The 27,339-nt window shown below is 39.9% G+C and overlaps 1 protein-coding gene and 1 pseudogene across 3 annotated transcripts in view; both read right to left on the bottom strand.

Moving 5' to 3' along the window:
- Window positions 1-447: 447 nt before the first annotated feature.
- Window positions 448-5,368, bottom strand: LOC138040797 (QRFP-like peptide receptor; annotated as a pseudogene).
- An 8,218-nt stretch (window positions 5,369-13,586) lies between these two features.
- LOC138044062 (glutathione hydrolase 1 proenzyme-like) overlaps window positions 13,587-27,339 on the bottom strand; it is a 24,365-nt gene continuing 10,612 nt past the window's right edge. For all 3 annotated transcript variants that reach the window (XM_068890669.1, XM_068890668.1, XM_068890671.1), the window contains 7 exons: window positions 25,692-25,988; window positions 24,644-24,836; window positions 23,777-24,081; window positions 21,513-21,649; window positions 18,249-18,439; window positions 15,692-15,932; window positions 13,587-14,077 (listed from right to left, as the gene is read on the bottom strand). In XM_068890669.1, the coding sequence (XP_068746770.1) occupies window positions 13,811-14,077; window positions 15,692-15,932; window positions 18,249-18,439; window positions 21,513-21,649; window positions 23,777-24,081; window positions 24,644-24,836; window positions 25,692-25,988 (1,631 nt within the window). In that variant the 3' untranslated portion in view covers window positions 13,587-13,810. The remainder of the gene's footprint in view (window positions 14,078-15,691; window positions 15,933-18,248; window positions 18,440-21,512; window positions 21,650-23,776; window positions 24,082-24,643; window positions 24,837-25,691; window positions 25,989-27,339) is intronic.

Here is a 27,339-nt window from a genome sequence, read left to right as displayed (position 1 = left end):
TTCGTCTTTTGCCTAAATCTTCTTTGTCCTTTTCTAGTTTTAATCCAGTTTGGGTTGGGGTTAGTTTACGTTGAGCACCTAGCTGGACTTAAAGAATAAACAGAACTATTTTTAGCTTTGGCTGATATTTATTATAGACAATATACGAACATAATAGATTTTAATGGGTTTTGATGGTATACCGACCCACTTATGACCAATTTCAACGGAAGTACTTTGTTAAAGTCAGCCTTGATGTATTCTCTGTTTTATTATGTTGAATCTGAAAATAAGGGGTCAGTGAGGGAGGAAGGGGGGGGGGGGGGGGGGAAGGGGGTCCCGGGCAAACAGGAGATAGGTGCTTTTTCATAACCTGGTGGTTGAAGAATGACAACCCATCCATTCAAGTCTAAAATTACCATAAATGTTTCAGTCTTTGATAGTCGACTGACTGCAAGCGCGAAATGGTCAGTCATCGGTGATTTTTATTCTTGCTCTTAGTTTTTCTTTTCTCCAAGTTCTCTTTTTTGACATTAATGCTTTACGGTCCAGTTTGAGGTTTTTTTTTGTTTTAAAAAAGTTCAGTGGTAGTCTGTCCCCTTTTTTGGGAACATTTTCTGGTAGTGTATCGAGATCTTGTTGTACCGTTGTCGAACGCACTCTCGTCGTTCTACAGGACGCGCACAAAATGTTCTGAAATTCACGCTTATAGTTTTCGCTGAAAATTGCATAAATCACAGGCGTCAGGGCGCAATTGAAATGAGCGAGGACGAGCCGTAGATAAAGCACGTTACAGGGAATGTCAATGCTGTAAGACTCCATGACTGCGACGATAAAATACAGCAACCAACACAGCAAAAACGCAGTTAGAACCACAAGAACCATACGGGATACTTTCTTGTTCATTATTTCAGAAGGCTGAGGGTCTCAGTTGCTATACGATTCCCTGGTCGATCTCGCCTCTTCAAAGTTAAGAGCGTGACAGAATACAAAGCAACCATGACGCCAAGGGGTGTGGCATACATTCCAATCAAGTTGAGCTTGTGATACATGACTGATGAGCCTGGCCAAAATGTTTTATCCAGGAAGAACCTGCAGTAAGTCTTGCCACAACTCGCCTCAATCTCGTTTGCCATTAGAATGGGAATGCGCATTGCCAAAGATAGTATCCACGTCGAAGCAATGAGATAGCGAGCTGTCGTAATGCTTTTGGTCCACGTTTTTAGAGGCCGAACCACTGCTAAGAATCGCTCACCGCTGATGAAAACGGCCGAAAATATGGACACGCTTAGAGCAGTTTCATGAATGAAATAAACCAGTTTACAGAAAACAAGACCAGTGAGGCCTTCAGACAACCATTGATAGCCCGCCAGAAGTATGGAGATCACACGAGGCATGTAGACAACTGTGATAAGCAGATCGCTTATGGCCATATTCACAATGAAGAAGTTTATTGCTTTTCGCATGGAACGGACCTTGAAGACCACCAACGCGACCAAAATATTCCCAATCACAGAAAAGATTATGATGAATACATAAGGGGCGATTCTGCTTGTTTTAACAGCGGTAGAGTCAGCGTCGAAGCAGGTATTTTCAACCAAATGTCTTGCAGGGGAAAATGAATCGTTGTCAGGTTCTCCCTTACAATCCATTATCTGTCAACAAAGGTTATTAGTTGCTGAGAGAACCACGTAAAATATAGGATATATTTACAAAGTGATCCACTTGAAGATCCCTTGAAGGATCACAATCTAAGTTGAGGAAACACAGAGAAAGTTTTGGAAGACTCCACAAAAAAGAAACTATAATTGCCCTTGAGAAAACAGGGTATCACTCCCCGAGAGAGTCGCAAGATGAATTCGTTTATGCACTGGGGTGGATCCAGGATTAATCAAGAGATGTCTTCGGAGAAGTGGGCGGCCCCTAGAAGGTGAGAGATTCCTCGGGACATACCCCACGGGAAAATTCAAAAGCTACATGTTGGAAATGTCAATTTCGAGTGTTTCCAGGGATGAGTAATAGTTATTATCTTTGAAATTCTTGACTTTGTGCTGTTTCAAACATTGACAATTATCAGGGGTAAGATCAGAGGTGTTGGACGAAGTGTCTTTGGGAACAAGCACCAAGAAAACCTAGTGCTTTCATTTTAAAAGTCAAATATTGGCTGTCTTACGTATTTTCTGTTCATTTTGCATTTACACAAGCTGTAGACGGAAGCGAGATACGAAATCACTTCAGATCTGTACTTGAACAAATTTGCGGAAGAAGAAATCAGATAAAATTTCACTCGGTGTTAGTAAATTTAATAAACCATAAATGCTTGTATAAATTTCTGGCCACAATAAAATTCGATGCGGAGATTTTCTGAATGTGTGTATCTATGTACATTTCTGAGGTTAATTCCTTCGACAGAATATGGCAAAGACTTCATGACTCCCATTGAAAATTAAAACCGACAAATTTTCGGAGTACCTAAGAAAGATGATCTCCAATTTTTTCGAGGTAAGGGCAGACGTCAAAGTTAAAAGAGTAAACTAGAAAGGGAAACAGGCGATCAATAACCGCGTTGAAAGGTTACCGATTTTTGATACCGTACCTTAGATGTAGCACATTGATGGTAAGCCAGCTTTAAGTCTGCTAATTCATTTTGTAATCAACGCCGCGAGCGTTTATTCCGGAATTAGGCGGTCAAACTGAAAGATGAATTCAGCTCCTCAAGATTTTACATGTGACAAAACATGAACTTTGAAAGATAAGAGGTCATGCCAAAAAAAATTTTAAAAAAGCAATCTTCGCATTTGTTTGTCTTGAAATTTAGTTATATTGTACTGGTTATTACGGTGACCCACATCTGCCTTGACAAATTTCTTTTCTATCCATGAAAAAACCCAGGGAAAAAACTTTTTTTTATCCATGACAAAACTCCTGTAAGAGTGATTCATGTTCATCTAAAAGGCTGAAACCAAAGGCATAGCGGCGGAAATAATAATATTTTTGAAAACTAAAGCCTTCCTACCCTTTCACTCGACTGTCCTCATGTCACATTAGGGCGGGTTTACGTACAATATCAACCTAGAAAGGTAGACTGAAGTGATATTCGCACTCAACTGTACAATTTAAGCAATTGTCTCTTCTACACATCCGAAAAATTCACGTGGCTTCAACAAGATTCGAATCCTATAAGAGACAATTGCTTAAATTGTCCAGTTAAGTGCTAGAATCACTTCAGTCAATCTTCCGTCTATGGCCCGCGCTTCAAATGCATACAATTATTTCACTGATCAACCTCGGAGGAAAAAAAAATGATATTGCACATAAGCCCGCCAGACTGTGGCATATGGACAGTGGAGTGAAGGAAGGAGGGTTTAGGTTTTAAGAATTTTTTTTTTTTTTTCGCCGCTATTTTTTGGGTTCAACATGCATCATTCACCGAATATTTGAAATTCACAGACTACGATTGGGATGCCAGTGTCATGACAAGTCACGACTGATGTCACAGACAGAAGGAGTTTTGTCATGGATAGAATAGAGTTTTGTCCTGAATGGAAAAAGAAATTTGTCACGTATTGAAAAGAGATTTGTCATGGACAAACAAAAAAAATGTCATTGCAGAGGTGGGCCACTGTAGGATATTTTCTATACATGGCAAAGATTTCTCCAAAGTACGTTTAATTAGGACTCGCATTTTTGTTACAGATTTATGAAAATTCTGATGAGATGATAACGGAACTTCGCACAAATATAAGAGAGAGAGAGCAAAGACCGTAGTCTCGGTTTGATTGTCCGCATCGGATCTTTTGGAAGGGCGGGATATCAGGTAAGATTTGACAATTGCGTGTTAGCAATTGTGCAACTGAACTAATCCTGAAGAGCATCAATAGGAAGGTTAAATGAAAATGCATTCATTCATTCGTTGGTTTGTCCCTTCGTTCCAGTAGCTAGTTCATTTGTTCGTCTACATATCCTTCCGTTCGTTCTTTAACTTTCACCGCTCTTAAATTTGTTCGTTCATTCGCTTCTTCCTCAGTGTTTTTTTCAGTCGTTCGTATTGCCGTTCGTTTGTTTCCTCTTTGGTTGGTTATTCGTTGGATCTTTCGTTCGTTCGTTCGTTCGTTCATTCATTCATTCATTCACTCATTCATCCATTCTCCATTCATTCATTCAGACATTCAGTCATTCGATTCAGCCAGTCATTCATTCATTCTCTCATCAACGTCGGGGAACTGATCGTACCTTTCGGAATGATGTGATTTCAACATCGGTATCGCATGCATGACTTTGTTGCTAATTTAATAGGAGATCAAGACTAAATCATCACCTAAAAACTTGCACAGATTAGGAGTAAGAAATACACCGCGCTCAACTGTTGTGCATGGTCTTAAATATTGCCCCTAAACGTTTATTAAAGACAAAATTATTACTTGTACCCCAGCGTTTTATGATGAACTAAACTGATACAGCCGAAATTTACTTTCCTGAGCATCGCTTTCCGCTGAAAATTAGCCAATCAAAGCTTTCAATAATGTTACTAATATTTAGATCTGAACTGAACTCTATCCTTGATGCATCCGAGGATTAATTACCTCTGGCTGAATCAGTAATCCGGGCAAAAACCTAAGTTGTGGTATTGATGATAGTATATTCTAATGATTGTGTTTTACTAACGCTGTAGTATAATTCGTAAATTTATAACATTGAGAAGAATAAGAAAGATCAATAAAAAGATCCTAATTTTTTTTTTTTTTCTCATAAACACACAAGTACGAGAATCACTAGTCATGATCGCAAACTGAAATATGATAAACGATTCGGATATTTTCCGCTACAGAAAGGTGTTGAAAAAATACAAGCTGTCATCACCGACTTGATCATTAAAACTTGCAATGGATTGTTTGCTTCGTGTTGAAGCAATCATTGTAATTTGTATATACAACCATGCGATAACACTTGAATTATAGAAAATACAGCGTGCGTGTATTTTGATTTTCGGGTGTCAGACTTGTAACAAAAAGAGTTGAATTAGAGAACACTAAGAAAAAACGCGCTAAAGGCTGGCCTAGTATACTGGGTTTTTTTTCTTCTGGGGGTGATTATTCTTTTATATGTAATCACCGTGTATAAAAGTGATGTCAACGCATTTAGCTCTTAGCGAAAAAACAAAAGTTAAAGGTCCATCTTGGCAGAAAAAAAGGTAAGGAGAATGACTCTTGGGCATCTACAATTCTTACCTTTATCCGTCAATCACAGAGAAAGCTTCCATTTATTGGTTTGTTTTTTTTTTTTAGACTCAAACCAAGGCGTCGAGTAGTCCAGGGAAATTTTGTCAATTCGCGTAGTTCAAAGTGACCTGTCAAAATCAAATATACTCTAGTTTTCAAAATCGTTTACCAGTGGCATTTCTTGACATTTCAATTAACACATTTGACTGTAAAACGGTACTCAGCTCAGATAGCTATGAAACACAAAGAAACAGCATTTCTTTCTCCGCTTAGCAATATGCAAATGAGAGTGCAATTGGCGGTAATGAACAAAGCCAATGTATTCATTTAAAAGAGGTTTTAAAAAACTAAATAAATCAAAGTATTTTCTATTTCCGGTGAAAATGCTTTTAGCCAAAAGAACTTTTAATGTGTATTCATTTTCCAACAAGCGGCTGAAGTACGCGAAAAAACTATTTTGATGGGTGTGAAAGTCAAAAATGGCCGAATGGTGTTGAAGTCATTCGCATTGCCTGACCGTCATCGATCACCTGAACATGAATGCTTTCAGCCTAATCAGGGTTTAGTTTCATTTTAAATAAACACAAAATTTGACATGTCTGGTCTGATCCATATAACCTCCTGAAAAAATTGGTACTATTTTTGACGGCATAAACCTGGCAACTTTTGGGAAACCGACCACTTAACAACACCGCGGAAATTCTGATAACTTATATATCGTCCGAGGAATCAAAGGAAGATTACAAATTACAAACCGAACCAAAAATTGCCTATTGCTGGCCTTTCTTCAATTCAATACTGGGAATCAGATATGATAACTTGATAAGCCAGACTTCGATTTTACAATTGATGTGTTCGTTTCATTAGTACTGGCTGATGAATTACACGATTTCCACTGGGACTTTTTTTTGTGTGTTCTTTTTTTTTCTTTATCAAAATTCGTAACTCAGTTACGTTGGTCATTTTCATGGGAATGAACTGCCATGATTAAACATATGTCTCATTTTTTCTCTACCTTCTTCTGTGACAAAACCATGGTACTTTTAAAAATCGATCAATCATACTTTGCATTGTTTCGTTGCCACTCAATTTGAATGTGCGTTGCTCTTTAATTTTATGTCATGCATCTTTTCAAAGTGCTCCGATAACTTCCTTGCAGCACAGATAAGTTGTAGATACCAATAAATCACAGTTTTACGAAGACAAAAGCCTCTTTTATGTGATGCTCGATTCTGGATGATTGTGCAATCTCTGCCGACTCATTCCCAGTCTTCCCTCATTCGTCGATTTAAATAAATGCAGTGAAGGTCGTTAGGGCCGAGTGATGGTCACGCATGCTTTTCAGGGGTTGCCGACATTTGCCCGACTTGCGCAGCACTATTGAGGACGGCCTTTTTTTCAGAACACAAGTGATAAGAATTCGGACTAAACGTAGGAAAAGGGGCTAAAATATTTCTGGAAAATCCATAACAGATCTGGGATAAATTTGTGGAAGGAAGAACTTTTGAGCCAAACCGTCGCTAAACTGGGCGGGATACTGTCTTAACCGATAAGAACGTATTCACAAGTAGCAAAGAAATTAGGGGCGCTTTCCATTCTACCAAAAGCTTTAGTTAAAAAATTAAATAATTTCACATGGCGAGCAGCAATCAACTCAACGAGTATTACTCCAAAATGTAAACAGCACTAGCGCCTGAGGAGGAATTAATTAATCAACCAATGATGGGACGAGGTTTTCCTATTGTTCCGGAATACAACTTCGCAAAATATACCCAAATTTCCTAAATTTTTCTGGAATATTTCCGTTCTATTTGATTCCTTATCCGTTTTTGCGAACGTTTGGGTAGAATGGAAAGCGACCTAATTCACGTTGGGAACATATGCACTCATATTAGCCCGCGAACAGGCTCCCGGTGACGGAGCCCGAACGAAGCGAGGGAGTCTGTAGACATACTATTGATGCCGCCGTTCTATGATACCAGCTACTGGTATCATGATATGATTGGTTAAATCGCTGATTGTTGACATCTTCAAGATAGATATTTGAAAGGTCTTTGTAAAATGCGGTTGACCGCCCTACACGACTCCTACAGTTCGTGACAATTGTGCATTTGGCGTTCTTTTTTGATTTTCGGTCTCTCGACCTTTCGTTAATTCACAAGTGATTCTGAAGGGTACTTTGTGCTCTGTTACGAGGAGAAATTTTAAGTAGAAGCCAGTAGAGTGGAGCCGCTTGGCTGTGCTATAGCAAACTTTTTTAGAGGTCAAAGGCATGGCTTCCAGACTTTCCGCTGTTATTTGCATGTCGCTTCGCAGAGTTTGACACCTTTATCATGTGCTTATAATTTCTGTAGGCCCATTTCAGTATTTTAAAGTATCTTTTTAAGCTCTCTAAGTATTCACTCTGGAGGGACAAAATTTGAAATATTCTGTGAACATGTTACTTACTTGCACTCAATATTATACCACCCACACTCCTGTCCAGCTACATGTAATAAAGTACGCTCCTGGAACCGTTTTATATTCTAACGCGCAGGAAAGTGTATTTTAAAAGTGGAACTAAAATGGCGAGGTGATTTCGACTTCATGCAAATCATGTCTTTTATAAAGGAACTAACTCCGATCGGTGCATTTTCTACCCTGCGAGCAGAGTCTCTTTCGATCTTCCGAGATAAGTCGGGAAGAGAAAAGAAGACTCAACCTCGTTCCCAGGGTCTCTCTTCTCTGCATCCATTGTCGTTGAGAAAAAGACCCTTGTTCAGGTTGGTCACGTGTCTCCCAGAATTTGGGAAGTTCACCAAATGTGTGCTAGGGGAGGGGTGACCGTGTAGGCCTTGTCGGAATCAGCACGCAATTGATTTTGTCGCCAGGTCACCATCAACAAAACGTTTGACGGCAGTATTTTTATGTACTACACATACGGAATTCGATGTGAAAGGCAAAATGTTGTGGTCAAATCGACCGGACGCCACAGAAAATATGCTCGCGTCATTCACGTTTTCACCAGTGTGAAGGTCCAGATCAGCAAAGGATGCTAGTCGCCGCACGACATTTTTCTCTTGTTTTTATATTGACCGCTTCTATGGAACCTCGTGTAAACGAGTAAAAGATGGACAAACGTTCTCGCCCACCCGTGGGATGTACTGTACTTGGCATCTTTGAAGCGGAGCGCATTATCGCCAAGGAGTGGCGGGGATACTATGCCAGTCAGAACACAGGAGTCAACCATATTAATCAGAAGTAGATTGATCGGAAATTCGATGAGCTCTGAAAAGAGGTCCCGGTCCAGTTCACTTTCGGTTTCCTTGTTCATTTCCACTTTACGCGTTGACAACTTGTAAGGCGCCTTAAATTGTGAGATTTCGCTTTAAATTTGGCGGGTTGCGGTTTAGTGATTTGCATTAAACGAATGAGTGGTTTTTAATGAATAGATATTGTTATTTTTAACAGCTATTGTTATGCAGACGTGTATGCTTAGTACAATAGGTTACCAATAGCAGGCGCGCCTAGTAATGGTTTATCCCTCACCTCGTTGTAAACTTCTTTATAAAATAATTAGGATAGTACGCGCACTCTCATTGGTCAAAAGCTGTGTTTAGATGAGAGTATGAAAACAAGGCTGTGACATCACGAATTTCGATTGGTTGTATGCTGTCAGACGCGCGTTTTGATTGGCTGGTAGGAACTATGACCGTGTATCAAAAATCAAAAATTTTCTTTCATTTGTTTCCTTCATTTGTCGAATTATCTTTGAGAAATATTTTATAAAGGCAATAGAGGACTTTTTTCCGCGTTTCCACAGCCTCAACTGAACATTCAAGGTAATTGGGACAATTCTCGACAGTTATGCAAACCCTCGACTGCGTCTCGGGTTTGCATAACTCTCTCGAATTCTCCCAACTTCCCCGAGTGTTCAGATGAGGCTATGGAAACACGGAAAACGTCCTCTATTGCTTAAGTAGTAAATGAAATGACATCAAAAAGTTTGAAATGAAAGTTGCAAAGATCATCGCAGTTAGATGAAAATCCAGCTCCCAGGTGTTCGAAGGGTGGATAGTGATATCCACTGAATAAATCACTATCCATTGCATGGATAACTCAGTTGGTTTTGCTAGTGTTTATCCGCTGGATAGCGTAAACCTCCTTTTGAACAACCGACCGTGCTATTGCTCATCACTTGTTCTACCAACTGAGCTATAATGCCGGATGGTTCCGGTTAGTTGTTAGAGGGTGTGAATGGGGTTAACCGACTAGCGACAAAGGTCTAAAAAATATTACTGACTACCAACAAAACGAGGAAAAAATTACCGACTATCGACAAAAAAATTAACTGGAATTTACCGACAACCGACATGTGGACCCCCCATTCAGACCCTCTTGTTGGTTGATGCCGGTTAGTTACGAGTTCAAGTTTAACCCATACGAGGCGAACAAAATGATTTTTTAGAATAAATTAAACTTCATTTAGTCTAAACAAGTCATCAATTTTGTCACTTGTAAAAAATAGGTTTGATTTTAACAGAAATCTTCTTCAGGAAAGATTACGTAACATCTGATTGGGACATAACAACGTATAAAATTACTGTTTTCGGACCTATTCACTAGAAGTTTCCAATTATTGTCTTACTTACTGCATCCAATTGAGTCACTGTGTTAAGCTGTTACCCTGAATTCGTCCGGGAATTGCTTTCTTTCATTGCAAAAAGTTTGCCTTCGTTGAGCAATTGTACAGTGGTAGTTTGAGTCCAAACAACAGGTTTTGTAGTTTTCACCTGTCAGCTAAATGGTCACTCAAACAATCATTATGTGTGCTTTGCATAAATATCAATCTTACCATTTGTGCGTCATATGCCTTGCGTTAATAATTTTTAAACGAATTACTGAAGATTTTTATTTCAATAACGAAGGCAGGAGCTGCAAAAAGATGTCTTCTCCCAAGAAACTTTCGGATGCGTTTCAAAAAAGATGATAGACGACTGGGAACGAGAAAAAAAAACTACGTACTCACATCGATAGGATGACGGTTTTGTTTAGATAGCGAAAATGTTCTTCTAAAATGTATAAGGGATACAAAATGAAGAAACACCTTTTCCTTTCTAGCACTGAGCAAAGCAAGCATACACCTTATTCCAAACTGGCCGCCATTTAAATATTCTTTTGTTTTTATTCAAATAAGCCCTTGATGCATCGTTCTTAAGCTTAAAATTCAAAAGAATATTTCATCTTGAACGAGGCAACAAGGGCCAATTTGTACCCGCATAAATCAGCGGCCATTTTGGAATAAGATGTTATTCAATGCATGCAGGCGGACAAATTTACATGTTTCAAAAACCCTTCTGATTTTAAATACGTTTATTTCGGCTCTGGCAAAAACGAGCCTGTTCGCGATTTCTTCTAAAAAGTAGCCTGTTGTGACCACAGTTAAAAAGGAAATACCCAAAAAAAACCATGACGATTTTAAATCATATCCGTTGATAAAAAGAGTTGTTGGCTTCAAAATGGACGGAAATGTCACAAAAGTTTGGTTTGACGAATTTTAAAGGTAACAAGCGGGAGTAAGTTCAGAAAGAGTCAACCAAATGCACTTTTTCGTGACGCCCCATGCAGTTGTTCAAATGATGGTTGGTGTTATCCACCTGATAATTTACTATCCAGTGGATAAGTTATAGCGAAGCCAAGTTCAGCCATCCAATGAATGGTGATTTATCCAGTGGATATCGTTATCCACTTTTTTAAACAACTGGGCCCAGATGTTTAAGACTGTGAAGACTTCAGAAATAAATGCTTTCTTTTTGACATCAAAGAAATTTCTAAAGAGGGGTTGAACACCTGCTTCAAGCGAGAGAGCAAGTTAGACTGTTAATATTACAAGGAGCTCTCGATGAAACCGTCCGGGATGACATCCTGCTAAAAGAACTAATATCTTCAAGACATTACATTTAACGGCTAAAATACATAACATCATAATCTACAGTATGTTGCCCAGTTTCCGGCCACTTTAGTTTGTAATCGCCCTAACTTCTTGTTTATGCACGGAAACTTTCTCATTTTCCTACAAGAGACAGTTCATTTACTTACCTTTAAAATATACGGAGATCGGCTGCCCACCTCAAGTACTAAAGAAATTATGCCATTTTTTGCAAAACTAGTAAGTTGCCCAGTTTCCGGCCAGCGAGTCCAGTTTCCGGCCATCAATAGAAAGCAGAAATTTCATTCAATCCGCTCGACTAAACGGACTTCCAAGGCTATCTCGATGTGGCTTAGCGACTGTACTTTATGGGATTAGAGCAAAATGGTTATGGTAGGGCATAGATAGCTGCTAACTATGGGTAGGGTATAACCATGACAAAGCCCGCGCGATATTCTCTGGGAAGAGGAACGGGCAATTAACACAGCACATCTGAGTTAAGTAATGGTCCCGCTAAGAAGCAGGCAGAAAAACAATAGCCCGCGGCAATAGCGTCAGTTAGTTAAAATGTGCCAACATTTTTAATCAAATTAAGTTCGGCTGTTCCCATTGGTGTAAGCAGCTAAAAGCGCGAAATTTGAATTTCAATGAAAAATGTAATCGCCTTGCCGTCTAAAAAATTAGACTCTGTTTCGTAGAACAAATCATTATGCCTTCAAAAACTATGTTTGTAAATATCGTCAAGATTCTATGCGCCATTTGATTGGCGCATAGAACAATGCCCAAATTTGGCCGAGAGACAGAGATCAAGGGCATGGGGAAGAAGAAATCCAAAAAAGGCTTTTTTTTCATTTTTTTCTCATCTTTTTTCGACATTTTCCGATATTAGCCAATCAGATGCCTCGATTGGAGTGAAGTTAAAAATTAATATTTCGCAGCTTCTAAGTACTTTTGCCGCTGGGCTGCCTGCTTCTTAGCCGGACCATTACTTAATATGTACCTCATTACGCCATGCTTGCTTAAGCTATGTACATTTCATTAATTTCTCGAGTAGTAAGTTATAAAATTTCATTAATTCAAATAAGTTTTAAACAATCTATCTGTGAGTGCAGATCAGTGGCCGGAAACTGGCGTAGTATGCGAAAATCTTAGCTAGGATTTAGACTTCTGACGTTCGCAAACAGCTAAGTTCTAGCTTATGATGACAGGTCCCTTAATTACTTCCATCTTCAATGTAAATTCTTTAAAAAAGTGATCAAGCTCCGTGAACTATTTCCTATTAAACGAGTTATTTATTTACGTAAGGTAGCTTCGCTGTGCAGTGAAAAGGCCAAAAATTAGCCGGTAAGATTTTACTCACCTGAACAAAATCCCTTCTTGTTCGCTCGTTTCTCAACCAAAAAGCCCGCCTAAACCATCAGTTGATAGCGGAGATGTTCGTTTTTTTCCGACGGATCGCTTCGGTGGACGAAGAGTTAAAATCCCACCGAAAATAACCGCGTTTCCTTTTTTTGGCCGGAAACTGGTACCGGCCGGAAACTGGGCAACACACTGTGCGGATACATAAATAAATCAGTGGCAAAAATGCGGGCCTGGATTATCCTTTCAAAACCTGTAAACTGGTCAGTGGTACGGATAAAATCAGGTAGCGCATTCCACAACTCAGCTGATAAGTAACAAAAAGAATTAAGACCATAACTGGTTGTTCTAGGTTTACTCACGGTCAATTTCCGCGAAGATCATAAGAGGAAAACCGGAGTAAAAACTTATTTTTCATATAAGAAGGAAAATCATTAAAGAACAGACCTTATATTCAGTCAATACACAACTAATTTCTCCACCGCATGGGTGGTCTCCAATCAGGTAAGACCTTGTAGGAGCTGCGAGGCTACCGCCGCATAGCCAACAATTTTCGATTGTGTCTGATGTGGCTTTTACGGGTGCAAACAAATTTGAAATTGTGACAATTTCATTATTCAGTAGATTTGAGACTCGGAGCTACGAGGAGCATTTTGCTACACTTTCGAAAAGTATTTCGTCTCATGTAGATGGCGCGCGGGACGAAGCGACTCCGTCGCTCGCTCATCCGCTTAGCGTCCGAAAAATCACGCTTCGCTCGCCAAAACATTTTCTCCTGGGATTCTCGTAAAGTCGACTTGTTGCAACTCTAGTAGGATTTTGCTTGTCCTTTTGCCTATTTACTAGACCTCTTTCCCTTTCTTGACTCACGGTTAGAAATTCATATATTATAAGAGACATGCTTAATGATGTAGTTACTTACTTTGGAATCGTTGTTATTTGTCCCGAATGAATGTAATTTGGTGCATAATTTTGGAATTTCTGGCATAATTTGAGAAAAATGGAAGCGGTGTTAGCAACATATCACGCCAATTTTACCAGCACAGTTAACCCAACCCTTTTGACAAGGGGTAAGATGGGGAACCACAGCAACACCACAAAGGTAATGACTTCATGTACACTGAATTTTGTAGGCTTCTTTAATGACAAGTGGGAGAAACATTCCTTTTACAAAGTCCTTGTTCACGACATTTGAAGAATCAATCAAAGAAAGAGTGGTCTTGTTGAAGGAGTAAAAATATTCTTTTGGGAATTGAATTCTACCTATTTCCAATACCCCTATGGAGATGACTTCCTTTGTGAACGAAAAAGTCTCAAAATTTCACTCAAGAAGTTTGGTTCCTGTTTAAAATCCCGCGGCGTAAGAGCCCTTTCTTGGGTCCGCCTTGCCATATAGTTTGCCATCAGGACTTGTAGCGACAGCTTGTACAACTGAAAAAGAAGTCATGTTGACAACCTTGTGTCCAATCGCTTTCAGTCCTACTTGTATATCCAGGGGTATCGGATAACGTTTATAGAATCTTATCTTGTTTGGGAGCAACTGGTGATGGAGCCTGGGTTCTAGTACAGCTTCTGAAAGGTTTCTGTTAAACCACAGATGATTCATTGTGACCTAAATTAAAAGCCAAAAACATCACATTCAGTTTAATTAACAAGTACTGCCTTCACGAACCTTCTGGCTGAAAAATAGACTTAACTGATTAGAGTGTAATGTGAAGTGCCCCATATGAACCATGTGAGCGTTAGCCCTAGTAATGGAAATGGGCCCACACAAGGACAGAGAAGTACTCTGACCACGGTGGGAATTGAACCCACGACCTTCGGGTTAGATCAATACCGCTGCTCTACCGACTGAGCTACAAGGTCAGACGGGAGCAGGCCGTGGGAACTGAAGATGTTAAAGTCACGGCAATTAACGTGTACAAGTACAAGTGAGGATTACGTTTTTGCAAACGTTGGCCGTGTAGCACTTAAATTTGAACTGACTTCACTGACTATACTAATTAACATCTTTAGTTCCCACGGCCTGCTCCCGTGTGAGCCATGTGTGAGCATATGAACCATGTGAGCGTTAGCCCTACTGATGGAAATGGGCCCACACAAGGGCAAAGAAAAACTCTGACCAGGGTGGGAATTGAACCCATGACCTTCGGGTTAGATCACCGCTGCTCTACCGACTGAGCTACAAGGCCAGACAGGAGCAGGCCTTGGGAACTGAATGTTAATAAGTCTAGTCAGTTAAGTCTGTTCAAATATAAGTGCTACACGGCCAAAGTTTGCAAAAACGTAATACTTCCTTCTGAAAAATAGTTCACTAGTAATGTTGGATCCCACCAGCAATTACCCCACAGAACGCCTTCTGGGGTTTAAACGAGGGACTCTCGTCTCTACGAGACTGACCTTCACCTAACAAAAATACACACGTACATACATATACATATCTAAGGCCTCGCCCACACGTTTCAGGATGTTACTGGTGTCGGAAATGATGTAATCACGTTAATTACTTGTTTTAATTTAGTGTATTTCAAGTCTTTAAAGAGTTGATCTGTTGATGAAAAGCTATGCCGCACGGATTTCAAAGATAAAGACAGACAATTATATCGCGATAGAGTTTCGTTTTTGAGTTAGTTCGACTTAGGCAAAAAGAATTGAGTTGATTTGGTTGGAAAACACTGAAAACAGACTACTTGACTCCTTTTAAACACTGGAAACGGAGATTTTCCCTTCGTTTTGAAGGTTTCGGAATGCGCTCTACGAACGGATGTAGACGTAGATGAAAGCGGTCACTGAATACGCTCTTTAAACGGCTTATCGTATACGTGATAGCGTTGGTGTGGACAGGCAGGGAATGGCGATACTGAAGGTTTTTTGATACGATGACGTCAAAAGGGGTTTAAGAGCGCATGTGCGGTCATACTTTGTACGGAAGGCTGGCGTTTTCGAATCGTTTCCTCGTATTTGTGATGACGGGTAAATACTATTCTAAAACGCTGCGTGTGAACGCAGATTTCTTAAATACCGAGGAAAAAAACTCCGTTTTCAAAAATATCGAGACACATGTGGACAACGTTTAAGCTGTCTAAACACCTACTCTTAGCATACCGAGATCTAAAAAGGCTATGCCAGGTTCCTTCAAGGTATCTCTATATTCTGACTGGGGCTGAAAAGGCGTTGTTCAACAAGTTCCTCAAACGTCTCGCCCCTGAGTTACAAAATTTCTTACCAAGGAGATAGCAGTTGTAATTCTGGTTCCGCCAGATGCTCCAAGAACTAAACGAGGAACTCCGTTGCTGTCGACAAATATCGTAGGGGTCATTGAAGACATAGGGCGCTTCCCAGGTTGAATATAATTGCTCTGTGATGGCTCAATGCCGAAGGCATTCTTTTTCCCAGGGGTAGAGAAATCGTCCATTACATTGTTGTATATTATGCCAGTGCGAGGGGAGCGATATTTTGAACCAAAGCTGTCAAGTAAGAGAAAACAAAACTGATTAATTCATCAAACTGGATTCGAGATTTGCGGGCTTAGGAAATTCTGTCTTAGGAACCTCCACGCTCTAATCGGATGCTCTAACCACTGAGCTACAGGAAACAAGAGCATGTTGCTTTTACCGTCTTAGCGTGTATAAATAATAAATAATAATTACATGAAAACATTACGTGATTCTGATTGGCTGAGAGCAGTGCAGTTCAAGAGTAATACCAGTGCAAATTACACATCGAAATTCTGGATTATGATTGGCTAATAAACAATAGGGTTTGGTCAGACAAAAAAATCTTTTGTTTTCAAATGAAGCGCGCGCCCGGGATGGCGCAATTATTCCCTGATTGCGTAATAGGAATTTTTTCGTGTATATTATTAATAAGTAATCACATGATTTTTCTCATGCAATTTGGAATGAATGAGCACTTGTAATTTTTTTCAAAGACTACAAATTGCACTCTCCCTACGGGCTCGTGCAATTTTGGTCGTCTTTAAAAGAAAATAATCGTGCTTGTTTATTCCAAATTTCACTGTCTCGAAATCATGTGATTACCTATACTAATATAGAGAAGAGTTTCAATTGAGTGTCGTAAAACCAAAACCAAAGTAATCACTTTTGGTTTCACTTCTGATTGGTTGAAAAAGTGGCGCGAGAACTTTGAACCAATCACTGAGTGAAGTAATCATAAACCAAAGCAATGGGCCATTTCCGAACTGCTGTTTGTTTCGCTTTCGAAGTGAGTCTTGGTGCTCAACTATTGTCAGGGAAATGAGTTTGATTTGCATAAGGATACGCAACTAATATCCATTTGAATGGTTGTGCACCAGGACCGTCGCTTTGAAACTGAGGCATGCAGCAACTCGGAAATGGGCTATTCGCTAATTACTTTCGACACTCAATTGAAAACCGCTCTAAGATTAAGAACAAAGCCATAAAGATTATTTTATTTTAGCCCCTGCAGATAGTAAAAGAATTAACTTTGGCCTTAAAACGATCTGAGGAAGTCTCCTGCTTTAAACTCCATGGAAGAGCATTCCATACTTTGACTCTCAAAAATGCAAAACGTGTTTTATAATAATTCGTTCTAGTTTTGGGTAGTACAAGATCAGTGTTAGAAGATCGAAGACTATAGTCATTTAGAGTCTTATCTCAGCGAGAGATATCCAACCAAGCTCACTACGAATTTCAGCAGAGGGTTTTGAGTACAAAGCACTAGTGAGGATTCGTGCTGCCCGATTTTGAAGTTTTTGAAGGTTCGAAGAAGTGTCGCCTATCCCATCCCAGACTATACAGCAATAAGGTTCAACTATTGACCTACATAATGTTACAAGATTTCCTTAAGAGAGAAATGGCTTAACACTTTTAATGACTTGTATAGTACAGGTAATCTTATGACGTATACTTTGAATGTGGCTGTTCCAAGTCAGGAATTTATCAATACTTAAACCCGGCCAAGAAATTTAGTAGTCTTAAACTCTGTATAAAGCTACTCTGTTAATGAGTAATGATATGCCACATTCTAACGTAGCAATTCTCTGCCGTGAACCAATCATTATAAACGCAGTCTTAGATATATTCAATGAAAGTTCATTAGAGCAGAGCCAAGCAAATATTTTACCGAAATCATTGTTCATTTCGTCTTGAAGTTCAGGTAAATTTATGGCAGAAAACGTGAGGTTGGTGTCATCAGCAAAAGACCTCCCAACACTGAAATCCAAACACTTTGGCAAATCGTTTTAATAAGAAAAAGCAGTGGACCCAGTATAGACCCTTGTGCAACCCCACAATATATGAGATTTTTGCCAGATGACACACCGCTTGCTTCACAAAATTGCTGCCTACCCGTAAAATAAGGTTTAAACCAAGCTATGGTCGGACCTTGAACTCCATAATGCTTCAACTCGGATGGATGGATGGATGGATAGTGCGCAAAACTCATACTCGTAGCTGTCTTCGTCCTCAGATCTGAAAGTCCCTAATGACTGAATTTGCGACAACTACAGCGGATGTCACATTACGCACAAGCTGGACAACTCGCGGACGAAAAAAACAGTACTTACTTTGACAAAATGATTGGACGTTTTAGAATCTTGGGCCCCTGCTGCTCGGAGGTGAATCACCGGAGGTAACTACCTCCCAGTTAACCAATCGAAGAGCACAGGAAGCACCATTCATTTGTGTGGCGAATAATAAAATAGTATATCAGTTGTATCAGGAAGATCCTCATACAAAGCAGAAAAGTAAAAAAACTTACAACAGAAAGATGCTTCTTAGGTTTAACTGAAGCGTACTCACTAAAGGTTGATGGAAGTGGTAACAGCTACAGCGTCACCATCCGGTGAAATGATTGACAGATGTGTTGTTCCTTGGTCACTGGGCCTGGCGTAAAAATCTCCATAGTATGTATAGTTTTCAAACGTTCTATTATCGTAGATCTTGCGCCGAAGAGACTCTGCAAAAGCTTCACTTGTCATATTCTTGACTATCTAATGGACGACAGAGAAAGAGAGAGGAGGCTTTGAATAGATTTTCTGCTGTGAGACTCGTAACAGGTTCATACTGAGCAGAGTTCCGCTGAGGTTAAATTAATAGCACAACGAACTACAGTTACGTGGGATGCTACAGGCAGACCACGTTTAAAATTTGGTCGAGTTTCTTTTTCATCGGGATCCCATATGGAGGTAATGAGCCACTTACTTGCCTGCTTAGCAGGCGGTTTGGGGGTTTTTGTGCAGGAAGCCAATGGCAGACCGCATTGAGAATTCAGGTTTGTTTGTTAGCAGCTTTGAACAATGACTTAGACTTAATAACAATAGAAGCTGCTTACCGTGAATACCAAACAATTGCAATAGCAAGTTACAATGATTTGTTCCGGGCACTAGGGTGGCCATGACTCTACTATCAAAGTAATGTATAAAACATTACATGGTAAGACACCTGATTATCTAAGATCAAGATTTGTATATCGTGACAATGTAAGTGCTTATCGGTTAAGGAATACCGAAAACAAATTAGTTCTTCCACAACCCCGAACTGATTATCTCAAGAGAAGGTTTTTGTACAGTGGAGCTCAGTTGTGGAACAACTTACCTGTAGACCTAAGACAAGTGTCTTCACTGACCGATTTCAAATCTAAGCTAAGTCGCCACAGTTTAAAGTAATATATTAATTTTAAGTAAATTTTAGACAAGGCCTCCATGAAAAGCAGAATTTTTATTTCTTTCATTTGAATTGTTATTATTAAATTTTATTGTGGTTAGGTAGATAGACATACTACTATAGATAATTAACTAAATCAACTGAGCTACGAGATCTGCTACACTACTGTTTTCAACGATGTTAGAACTGAGAATTCCTCGGGACTTTCTGCCCTAACAGCGAGATTTCCTAGCGATGTGTCGATTATATTGCGTGTTTTAATTGGCTTCAGATTGGAATGAAGCAGCGTAACACCCATTACTACGAGGTTGAAATGAATACTGTCGATCCCATTACGAAAATGAACGAGAAGAAGCCAAACTATCACTTTTTGATGGAAAGGGTGTTTTTGCCGTTCACCCAACTGGATTTGGAAAAAGTCTTTTTTGTTCAGGAGGCTAGTTGTGTTTTGAAGAGAAGAACTTCTCTATATTGGTGACAATTTCGTAGCAAAGCATCTGAAAGAGCAGTTGAGAACAAAATTTTAGGGATCACGGTGGAATAGACAATTCAAAATGAAGTCCTGTAAAGTTGTTGGGGTGCCGGGATGGCGCAGTGGTGAGAGCACTCGTCTCCCACCAATGTGGCCAGGGTTCGATTCCCAGACTCGGCGTCATATGTGGGTTGAGTTTATTGGTTCTCTACTCTGCTCCGAGAGGTGTTTCTCCGGGTACTCCGGTTTCCCCTCTCCAACATTTGACTTGATTTGTGTTAAGTGTTAATTTCAATTTACAGTGTCCCCAATCAGTGCTTCAGCACTGGAACGACTTGAAAGTTCCTTTCCTTAGAGTGGAGGTGATATACACAGCTGCTTAGAATGATTGCAGGATCGATGTTGATCTACAGCGTCAATTTGGACAACGCTTGAAGTTGGTTGTAGAAGACCTGCGTCGACGAATCTAACGGCACGGTGTTGAGTTGGTAAATAAAATAATGTAATGATTGATATTGTCAATCTTATTTTCTTTCGTAGGTGCATAAACGTTTAATTAAGAGGCTGAAGATTTTCCAGCTAAAATTGAAAATGCCTACAATATCTTTAGGCAAACAAAACCCCAGGTTGATTTGAGCCAATGACAAGTTTCGCATTGGTCTCAAAATTTACCTTTTTCTCCTTTGTTTACAGTGACGGAAGATTTACTTGGATACTTTTATACCCTTTAATTAATTTAAATTGTTTTCGGATGTGTCGTCCCGGTATGAGAGGTTCACTCATTGTTGGAGACTTGAATGACTTCTACCATGTTCTGGCATTACTCTAGAAGTGTGTGCCGAAAAAAGGAGATCTACCCTTAAAACAAATGCAAATTAACTAAGACCAGAAGAAATGAAGCGTTCTCAAGTGCGAGCGATGTTTTTTTTTTAAGTTCCTGTGTGTTTCTCTTTACAAATAAAGTTTCTTCTGGAAGTTTGAATAATGTTTCAGCAACAATTGAGCCTAAGGCCGCGATGGGAGCACCCGCTCAAACAAGGACCACTTCTGCTGGAGGCAGATTTATTTTAGTATTTCTAGAGATCAGAGGGTTTTAAGAAAATCGAAATTTTTTTTTCGGATTCTTATATTATTTTTCCCTAGAATGGGGTATTTTTAAACTAATTACCTCTTCCTCGATGTTTTGATTAGAATTCTGCTGAAATAAGACGTTTATCGTTCTCCAATTGATGACTCCTGGACCACTTTGAACTTTGATGCGTTATCTCCCTACTGTAATCTTTCCAATCATTCAAAAGTAAGGTAATTAGTGATTTCAGTCACGTTTCAGAGAAAACATGGCAGAAGGGACTTCAGTGAGCGTATACAGAGACTTTTGAAATATATTTTGGACGTTTTTTGGAGGAAATTTATTAGTTTTTCCTTTGGGGTTAGTCCAAGACAAGAAGACACTAGGAAGTTAGAGTTTCAACTTAGAAACTCAGTTAACATTCTCGATCCGGGTTTCTTCGAGTTATATTTAGTTTACTAAGTGTCGAGTTTGCCGAGTTTCGTTTTTGCAGAGTAGAAATTTCGTAGAGTAAGCCGAGGTCTTTTTGCAACGTGAACGGCTGCATGCATGCCAACAGGAGAGCTTTTGTTTTCAGTTAAATCCGTGTTTTGAAGTTCTCACTTACATCGCGTGTCTATACACGCGAGTCAATCAATAACGGCATGGAAAACCATCCCCTGCCCTGAGGAAAGCGAAAAGGGATGCCAGGGCCAGCTAGGATGAAACCAGGTGCCAGTAAAAGACAGCTGAGGGCCAATGGAACAGTGCATTAACCATGTGCCCTTTACAGCTACTGGTAAGGGTGGATGATATTGCATTTACTCCAGACCAATTCTGACCAATGTACATTATAAAGCGAGCAAACATCGCAGTCTACCTCAGTCACGTTCCAGAAGTCTTCATCCCCAAGCAGTGCTCTGTAGGCGTAACCAAACTTGAACGCTTCTACTATCCGATGGAACGTCAGAACTGAGCTGTTTAGATCTTTGCGGCTGTCCTCTGTGAAATTATAACCTGTGCCGAATCGAGAAGGACACGGTCATAAGAATATGAAAAGTCGTTCGGTGTTATTTCAAGAGTCAAGGGGTGGCGTTGAACCTTGACAAGGAAGGTAATGTCACTTAAAAAGAAGTTGTGATTTAGCTCTACGAACCAAAGTATCTATGGGCGAATGCAATAAACTAAACCAAATCCCTTTGCCATTAGTTCATTATGAAGCTCATCCCACCTTTAAAAACATAATTGTTGGATCTAAAACCACTTAACTTCGATAATTGTTTCATAAATCCGATAATATCCAACTGTCAACATTTTGAAAAATCTGTGAGACATTTTTCTTTGCTTATTGAACTACGAATTATCGGAATATGAAGGTCGAAAAGACCAGTTCGAAAGGTATCTCTCTGGGCCAAGTTGCTCAAAATAGATAAGCATTAGCCCGGGTTTAATAATATAATAATAATAATAATAATAATAATGTAATAATGAAACGTTTATATAGCGCCTTTACTATAAATGTTCGATGGCGCTGTTTACAACCGAAATTGGTTAAAGTTAAAAAAATTAAATTATACCTAAAATTATATTACAATAAAATTATATTATCTGAAACCTAATGTAGATAATTAAGAATATATTAGTCTAAGTAAAATCTAAAATGTCATTTTTTGTATATTTACATTTATATAAATGACTGACGCTCATTGATAGGCAAATCTAAATAAAAATGTCTTGAGTTCTTTTTAAACTTTTGTATGTTAGATATTTGTCTGATATTGTCAGGTAAACTGTTCCACAGCACGGGTCCAGATTTGAAGAAAGCCCTGTCCCCAAATGTTTTGCATTTAGTTTTTGGAACATACAACTGATCTTTGTTTCTGAGGTGGTAACGTCCTTCCGGCTTCACTCGAATCAGATATTCCAAATATGACTGTGCTAGCAGAGTGATCTTAAAGATAACTCGATATTTTATCGGTAGCCAGAGAAGGTCTTTAAGCATACCAAGTCTTTAATAATACCAAGACAACCGTACGTGTCAGTGAAATCTTTCATTCGGCTGCTAAGTTGAGTCCAGAGAGACTAATGACCTCTTTTTTGCCACGCAAAAACGAGCTTCCAAACATATCAACTCAAGGCTCCATGCAGGTAATAAATCTATTACCTCTGGCCAGTAGGGCAGCTTGCACTGACTAAAATTGGAGCAAACAAGCCCTGGGGTAGAGGGATTTCAAAAGAGAGTATGTAGATGTTCTTCAGCCAATCACAGCAGAAAAAAAGCAATCCGAGCAACCAATCAGACGTCAAAGACTGCCTTCTGGTTGGTTGAGAGAACGCAGCGAGACGTTTAAATCAATTATCTTGCACATACCAAATAGTAGGTCATACTGACGAGCTTTAGTTTTCATTCATGTGAGAAGAACAACTAATTACTATACTAAACGTTAAATACATGGCCTAGCATCGAAAAACAGGCTGAAGAGAACTTGGAAACCCGGAATTATATGTGGTGTGAACGAAATGCAAAGGAGCTTAACCGAGTTTTTGCGCCATGGACGAAACCGGAAATGATATGTTTTCCTTTCCCTTAGGTTGACGCGACCACTCATTTGTATTGCTCTTATAGGGACCGTTTGCCTGAAAATCGGGGTGAAGAAACAGACCAATAATGAGAACATTCCACTTCCGGTTGCCTTCCTTGGCTCAAAAACGCCTTTTGCTTTGTGTTGCGGGCAACGAAGGAACTCGATTCCTAGTCCGGTCGATGACGCTTTTGCAGCCAGAAAAAATCGAAATTTTCGGGAATATCTGAAGCGTCCTGCACTTTTCCACCACTTTTTAGCACAACTGTTCAAAAACCATAACACCTTTTTATAGAGCGAAACCGCTGACAAGTTTACGTTAGGACATGAGACAACAAGGAGGCTTTTAAATCATATTTATGCAGTTTTGCTCAACCTTGTTCCCAGGTCTTTTCTCCACCAGGGAGGGGGCAGGTGGATTTTGCTGAAAAATTATTCAAACCTGCCTTAGTAATAAACAGAGACAAATTAACTAAAACATCTCTCCAACTTCGTATCGTACCGTTGCTTTTATATTAGTCATAGCTGTATAAAATTAATCAACTTCACAGCTTCATTTTACCTTTCAAAATGTTCAGAATCAATGACAGAACAGCGCCGCTTCCAGGTGGTGGGTTGGTATACAATGTGTAGTCTCCCATTGTTTGAGAAAGCGGTGTTCGTTCCGCGGTTTGGTAGTTTTTCAAGTCTTCTAATGTGATTATACCGCCGCCTTCCTGAATATCTTTCACTATTTCCTGAGCCAGGCTGCCGTTGTAGAAACTATCTGGGTCATCACGAATTATCTCCAAAGTTCTCGCGAACTTGGGCATTTTTAAATCGGCTCCCAGCTCCTTTAAGTTTCCTTTGTCGTCTATCAAAAGTTCTCTGTGAAATAAACATTCACATTACACAAAAGGACGATGACGATGATGATTAAGATGAAAAGTTGATGCACTCTTTCAAAACACCACTTTATAGGTACCTTTAACAATAAATACACTTTCCACCCCGGGAGTTGAGGGGGGGGGGGGGGAACTCGCAGCATATGAAAGGGGTAGGGATGCACGTCGTCTTGCTTAGGGATGTAAACTTCGAACTTTGGTCTCACTTAGGGTCTTCTGAGTAAAACGCCATCATATTTAGCCCATATGCAGCCGTGAAGGTCTCGTTTAGGGTTCCTTGCGATGAAATTAAAACGTATATATTTAATATGTTGTATAAATATGGTCTCTTTTAGGGGTCAAAAAAATCCTGGGCTAGGCCCAGATTGGTCTCCTTTAGGGGTTCAATTCAAAATTTCCGACGAGCATCCTCACCCCTTCATATGCGAAGTTCCCATCCCATCCCCCTCCCCCACGGGCTTTCCACTGCTTCACAACGAGTTGCCAGTACCTAACACATACCATGCATAGCCATATAACCAGAGGAGCAGTAACCATCATTATACCTTAACCCAGGGTCTTTTTTTATATACGTCAAGGAACGCAGACCCGCTTCATGTGCAGATTTGCCAAATGGAAATCCGTTCTTTGCCATGTCAATAGCAGGTTGAACAAGTTCCCTCCACGATAATCTGCCGTATTTTTTCCAAACTGTGTAATATCCATTCACATCTCCAGGTACCCCTGAAGCAGATGTACCTATGGAAATAATGGAACAAATTAAAATGGCACAATTATGAACAACGATCGAATGCCTGTCAATTAGGCAATGGTAGCAATGATGTGTTCAAACTGCCAACCATTTGGAAATCCAAAGACCGTGGCACGGGTTGTTTCTCTAAAAATAAAACCGAGGGAACCGTTTCAAACTGACAGATTAGAAAACTTTTCATGCCCGAAAAGCTCCTTGCGATCTCGTTTTTCTAAGAACTGGACTCAACTGAACATGGTTTGAAAAGACGAAAAAGCAAATAATTTGCCAACTTTAAAGCTATAAAGTTAGGCATTCCTTGTGAAGAAACGCACGCCAGGGGCCTGTTTCTCGCAAGTCCCGAAAAGCCATTTGTGAAACTGTCAACCGCTTGTTTTGGAAAGCTGATCTTTTAACACGTTTTCAGGGTAACAAAAAGCAAAATAACTGTGAAGTCCTCTCCCGGCGTTCTTGAGATACAAAGGAAATTGTCACACCCGAAAATGGCCCGTAAACAGGTAATGTTTCGGGAGTTTCGCGAAACGGGCCCCAGGACCGAGCTGGTTGGTCGAATTAGCATTAACGGTCATAAGAGTTAAGAACGACGATATGTACAACCTAATGGTTCTCTTAGGCGTTGTGGTTTGCTAGGCTGATCTACATTTAAAACGGCTCGCCTGATTAGAGATATTTATAATCACATAGCCAATTAACGAAAAATGTCTCCGCTTACAACACATATTACACGGGGAAATGTGATTTCAAAAATGACCATGATAAAAGGGGTACTGCATGAGCTATAGGTTCTTCGCCCTAAACATGGCACCTGTTATTTTCCAAAGGAGAAAAAACGTTTATCTTACCATTTCTGGAGCTAAGAGAACTGTTGATGTACATTGTACTGTTTGCCAACCTAGGCGCCACTTCTCTATGGTCGAATATTTGGACCTTGTTCAAGCTCCGAATATATACCGTCATAAAGCCACCGCCCCCGACACCAGCTGAGTGCATATTGATGATCCCTATACAAAAAAGGGTAGCAATAGCACAGTCAACCGCTGAACCATTTTTCTTGAGAATGTCGCGGCCCAACTCAGAACAGCGTCCAGCGTCGGCAGCGACAACTCCGCTAGCGTATGGTCCATCAGGCCCCGCCGGAGCTAAAATGCAAAAAATCAAAGAAAGAAACGCGTGCTTATTTATTTATTTATTTTTATTAATATACTGGCTGGAGGGGAAAATGAAAGGAGAAATAACGAATGAACGAATATATGAATTTACAAATGAATAAAACAAACGAACAAAAGAACCGACCTACCGACCAACCAACCAACCACCGGGGACGCTTGACGGCTTTAGGAATGTTAGACAATGCCATCAGTAAGAGTCTTGCGAGGATAGCATCTCAGAAAACGCCGTTAAAAAATAATTATTACAAGCTTATAGTTTTCAAACGTGACTATCCAGTTTGTTCAACTACAACTTACTATCTAAAGACTACTCAATTGAGAAGAGAAGAAAGGCGTTTAAACTAAGCTCGCGAGGTCACATATGTCCAGGCCCCAGTTGTCCGAAAAGCGGATAAGTCTTTACCAGCGGATAAAGTGTTTTTCACGTGACTGTCAAAAAGTCGCGATTGTCATGACGTCGCTTTGTGATTGGCTCAAAAACATCCAATCACTGAGAAGCAAATTCAAAACCAACCGCAACTTGCACGAGTATTTTCCCGCGCTTCCACCAAGTTTCGTATAAATTCTATAGATTATAAAAATTGTTCATCGCGCTGTTTTCGCTTGTTGTGATTGGTCGAAAAAATAACGTTGTAATGAACGATAATGGCGCTTGTAGGAATTTTCACGAATCCACGCGGAGCTGCAAGAATCCCACAATAATAAGACGATTAAATAATGTAGCTTTATTTTTGTTGAAAGATCATCACAGGTTGCTTTTTCCAGATTATTAGCCAAAGCTGCTATTGATTAAGCCTAGTTCTAACTATTGACAACAGCAGAAGGACAAGTAGAAGGCGCTTCAAAAATATTCAGGCCAACAAATTGACCGACTCTCAACTGAGTGGCTTCATAGCTCAGTTGATAAGAGCACTGCACCGGCATCACAGAGGTCGTGGGTTTGAATCCTGGGCCGTTAAAGTCACAGGAATTTTTCAGGAGTCTATAAAGAGACAATTGCTTAAATTGTTTAGTTAGTTCGATCATTTCTCCAATTCACCTCTAAACCGCACTTCACAAACATTTTTCAACCAAAGACAAACTTTTCTCGCTGCCTTGGTAACCACGAATTTATCCTTTACAACATCATTACAGGAATCAGTGGGAACAAGAGAAAATGAGGGGACAGAGAAGGAGGCTCCCGGTCCAGCCCTTGGGATATGTCATGTCCACGAAAGTTATTTTTAGACGAGCGGAAGTCTTCCGAGACGTCCGCATCCAGGCCAACCTCGGTCCGATGTTTGAAAGAAAATATATATTCATCAGCCTTCCACGTGCGCCA

The sequence above is a fragment of the Montipora capricornis genome, chromosome 3, assembly GCF_036669925.1.
Source record: "Montipora capricornis isolate CH-2021 chromosome 3, ASM3666992v2, whole genome shotgun sequence".
Lineage (NCBI taxonomy): Eukaryota > Metazoa > Cnidaria > Anthozoa > Scleractinia > Acroporidae > Montipora > Montipora capricornis.
Note: the sequence above shows the minus strand (reverse complement) of the source record. Positions and strands in the feature narration are given on the sequence as shown.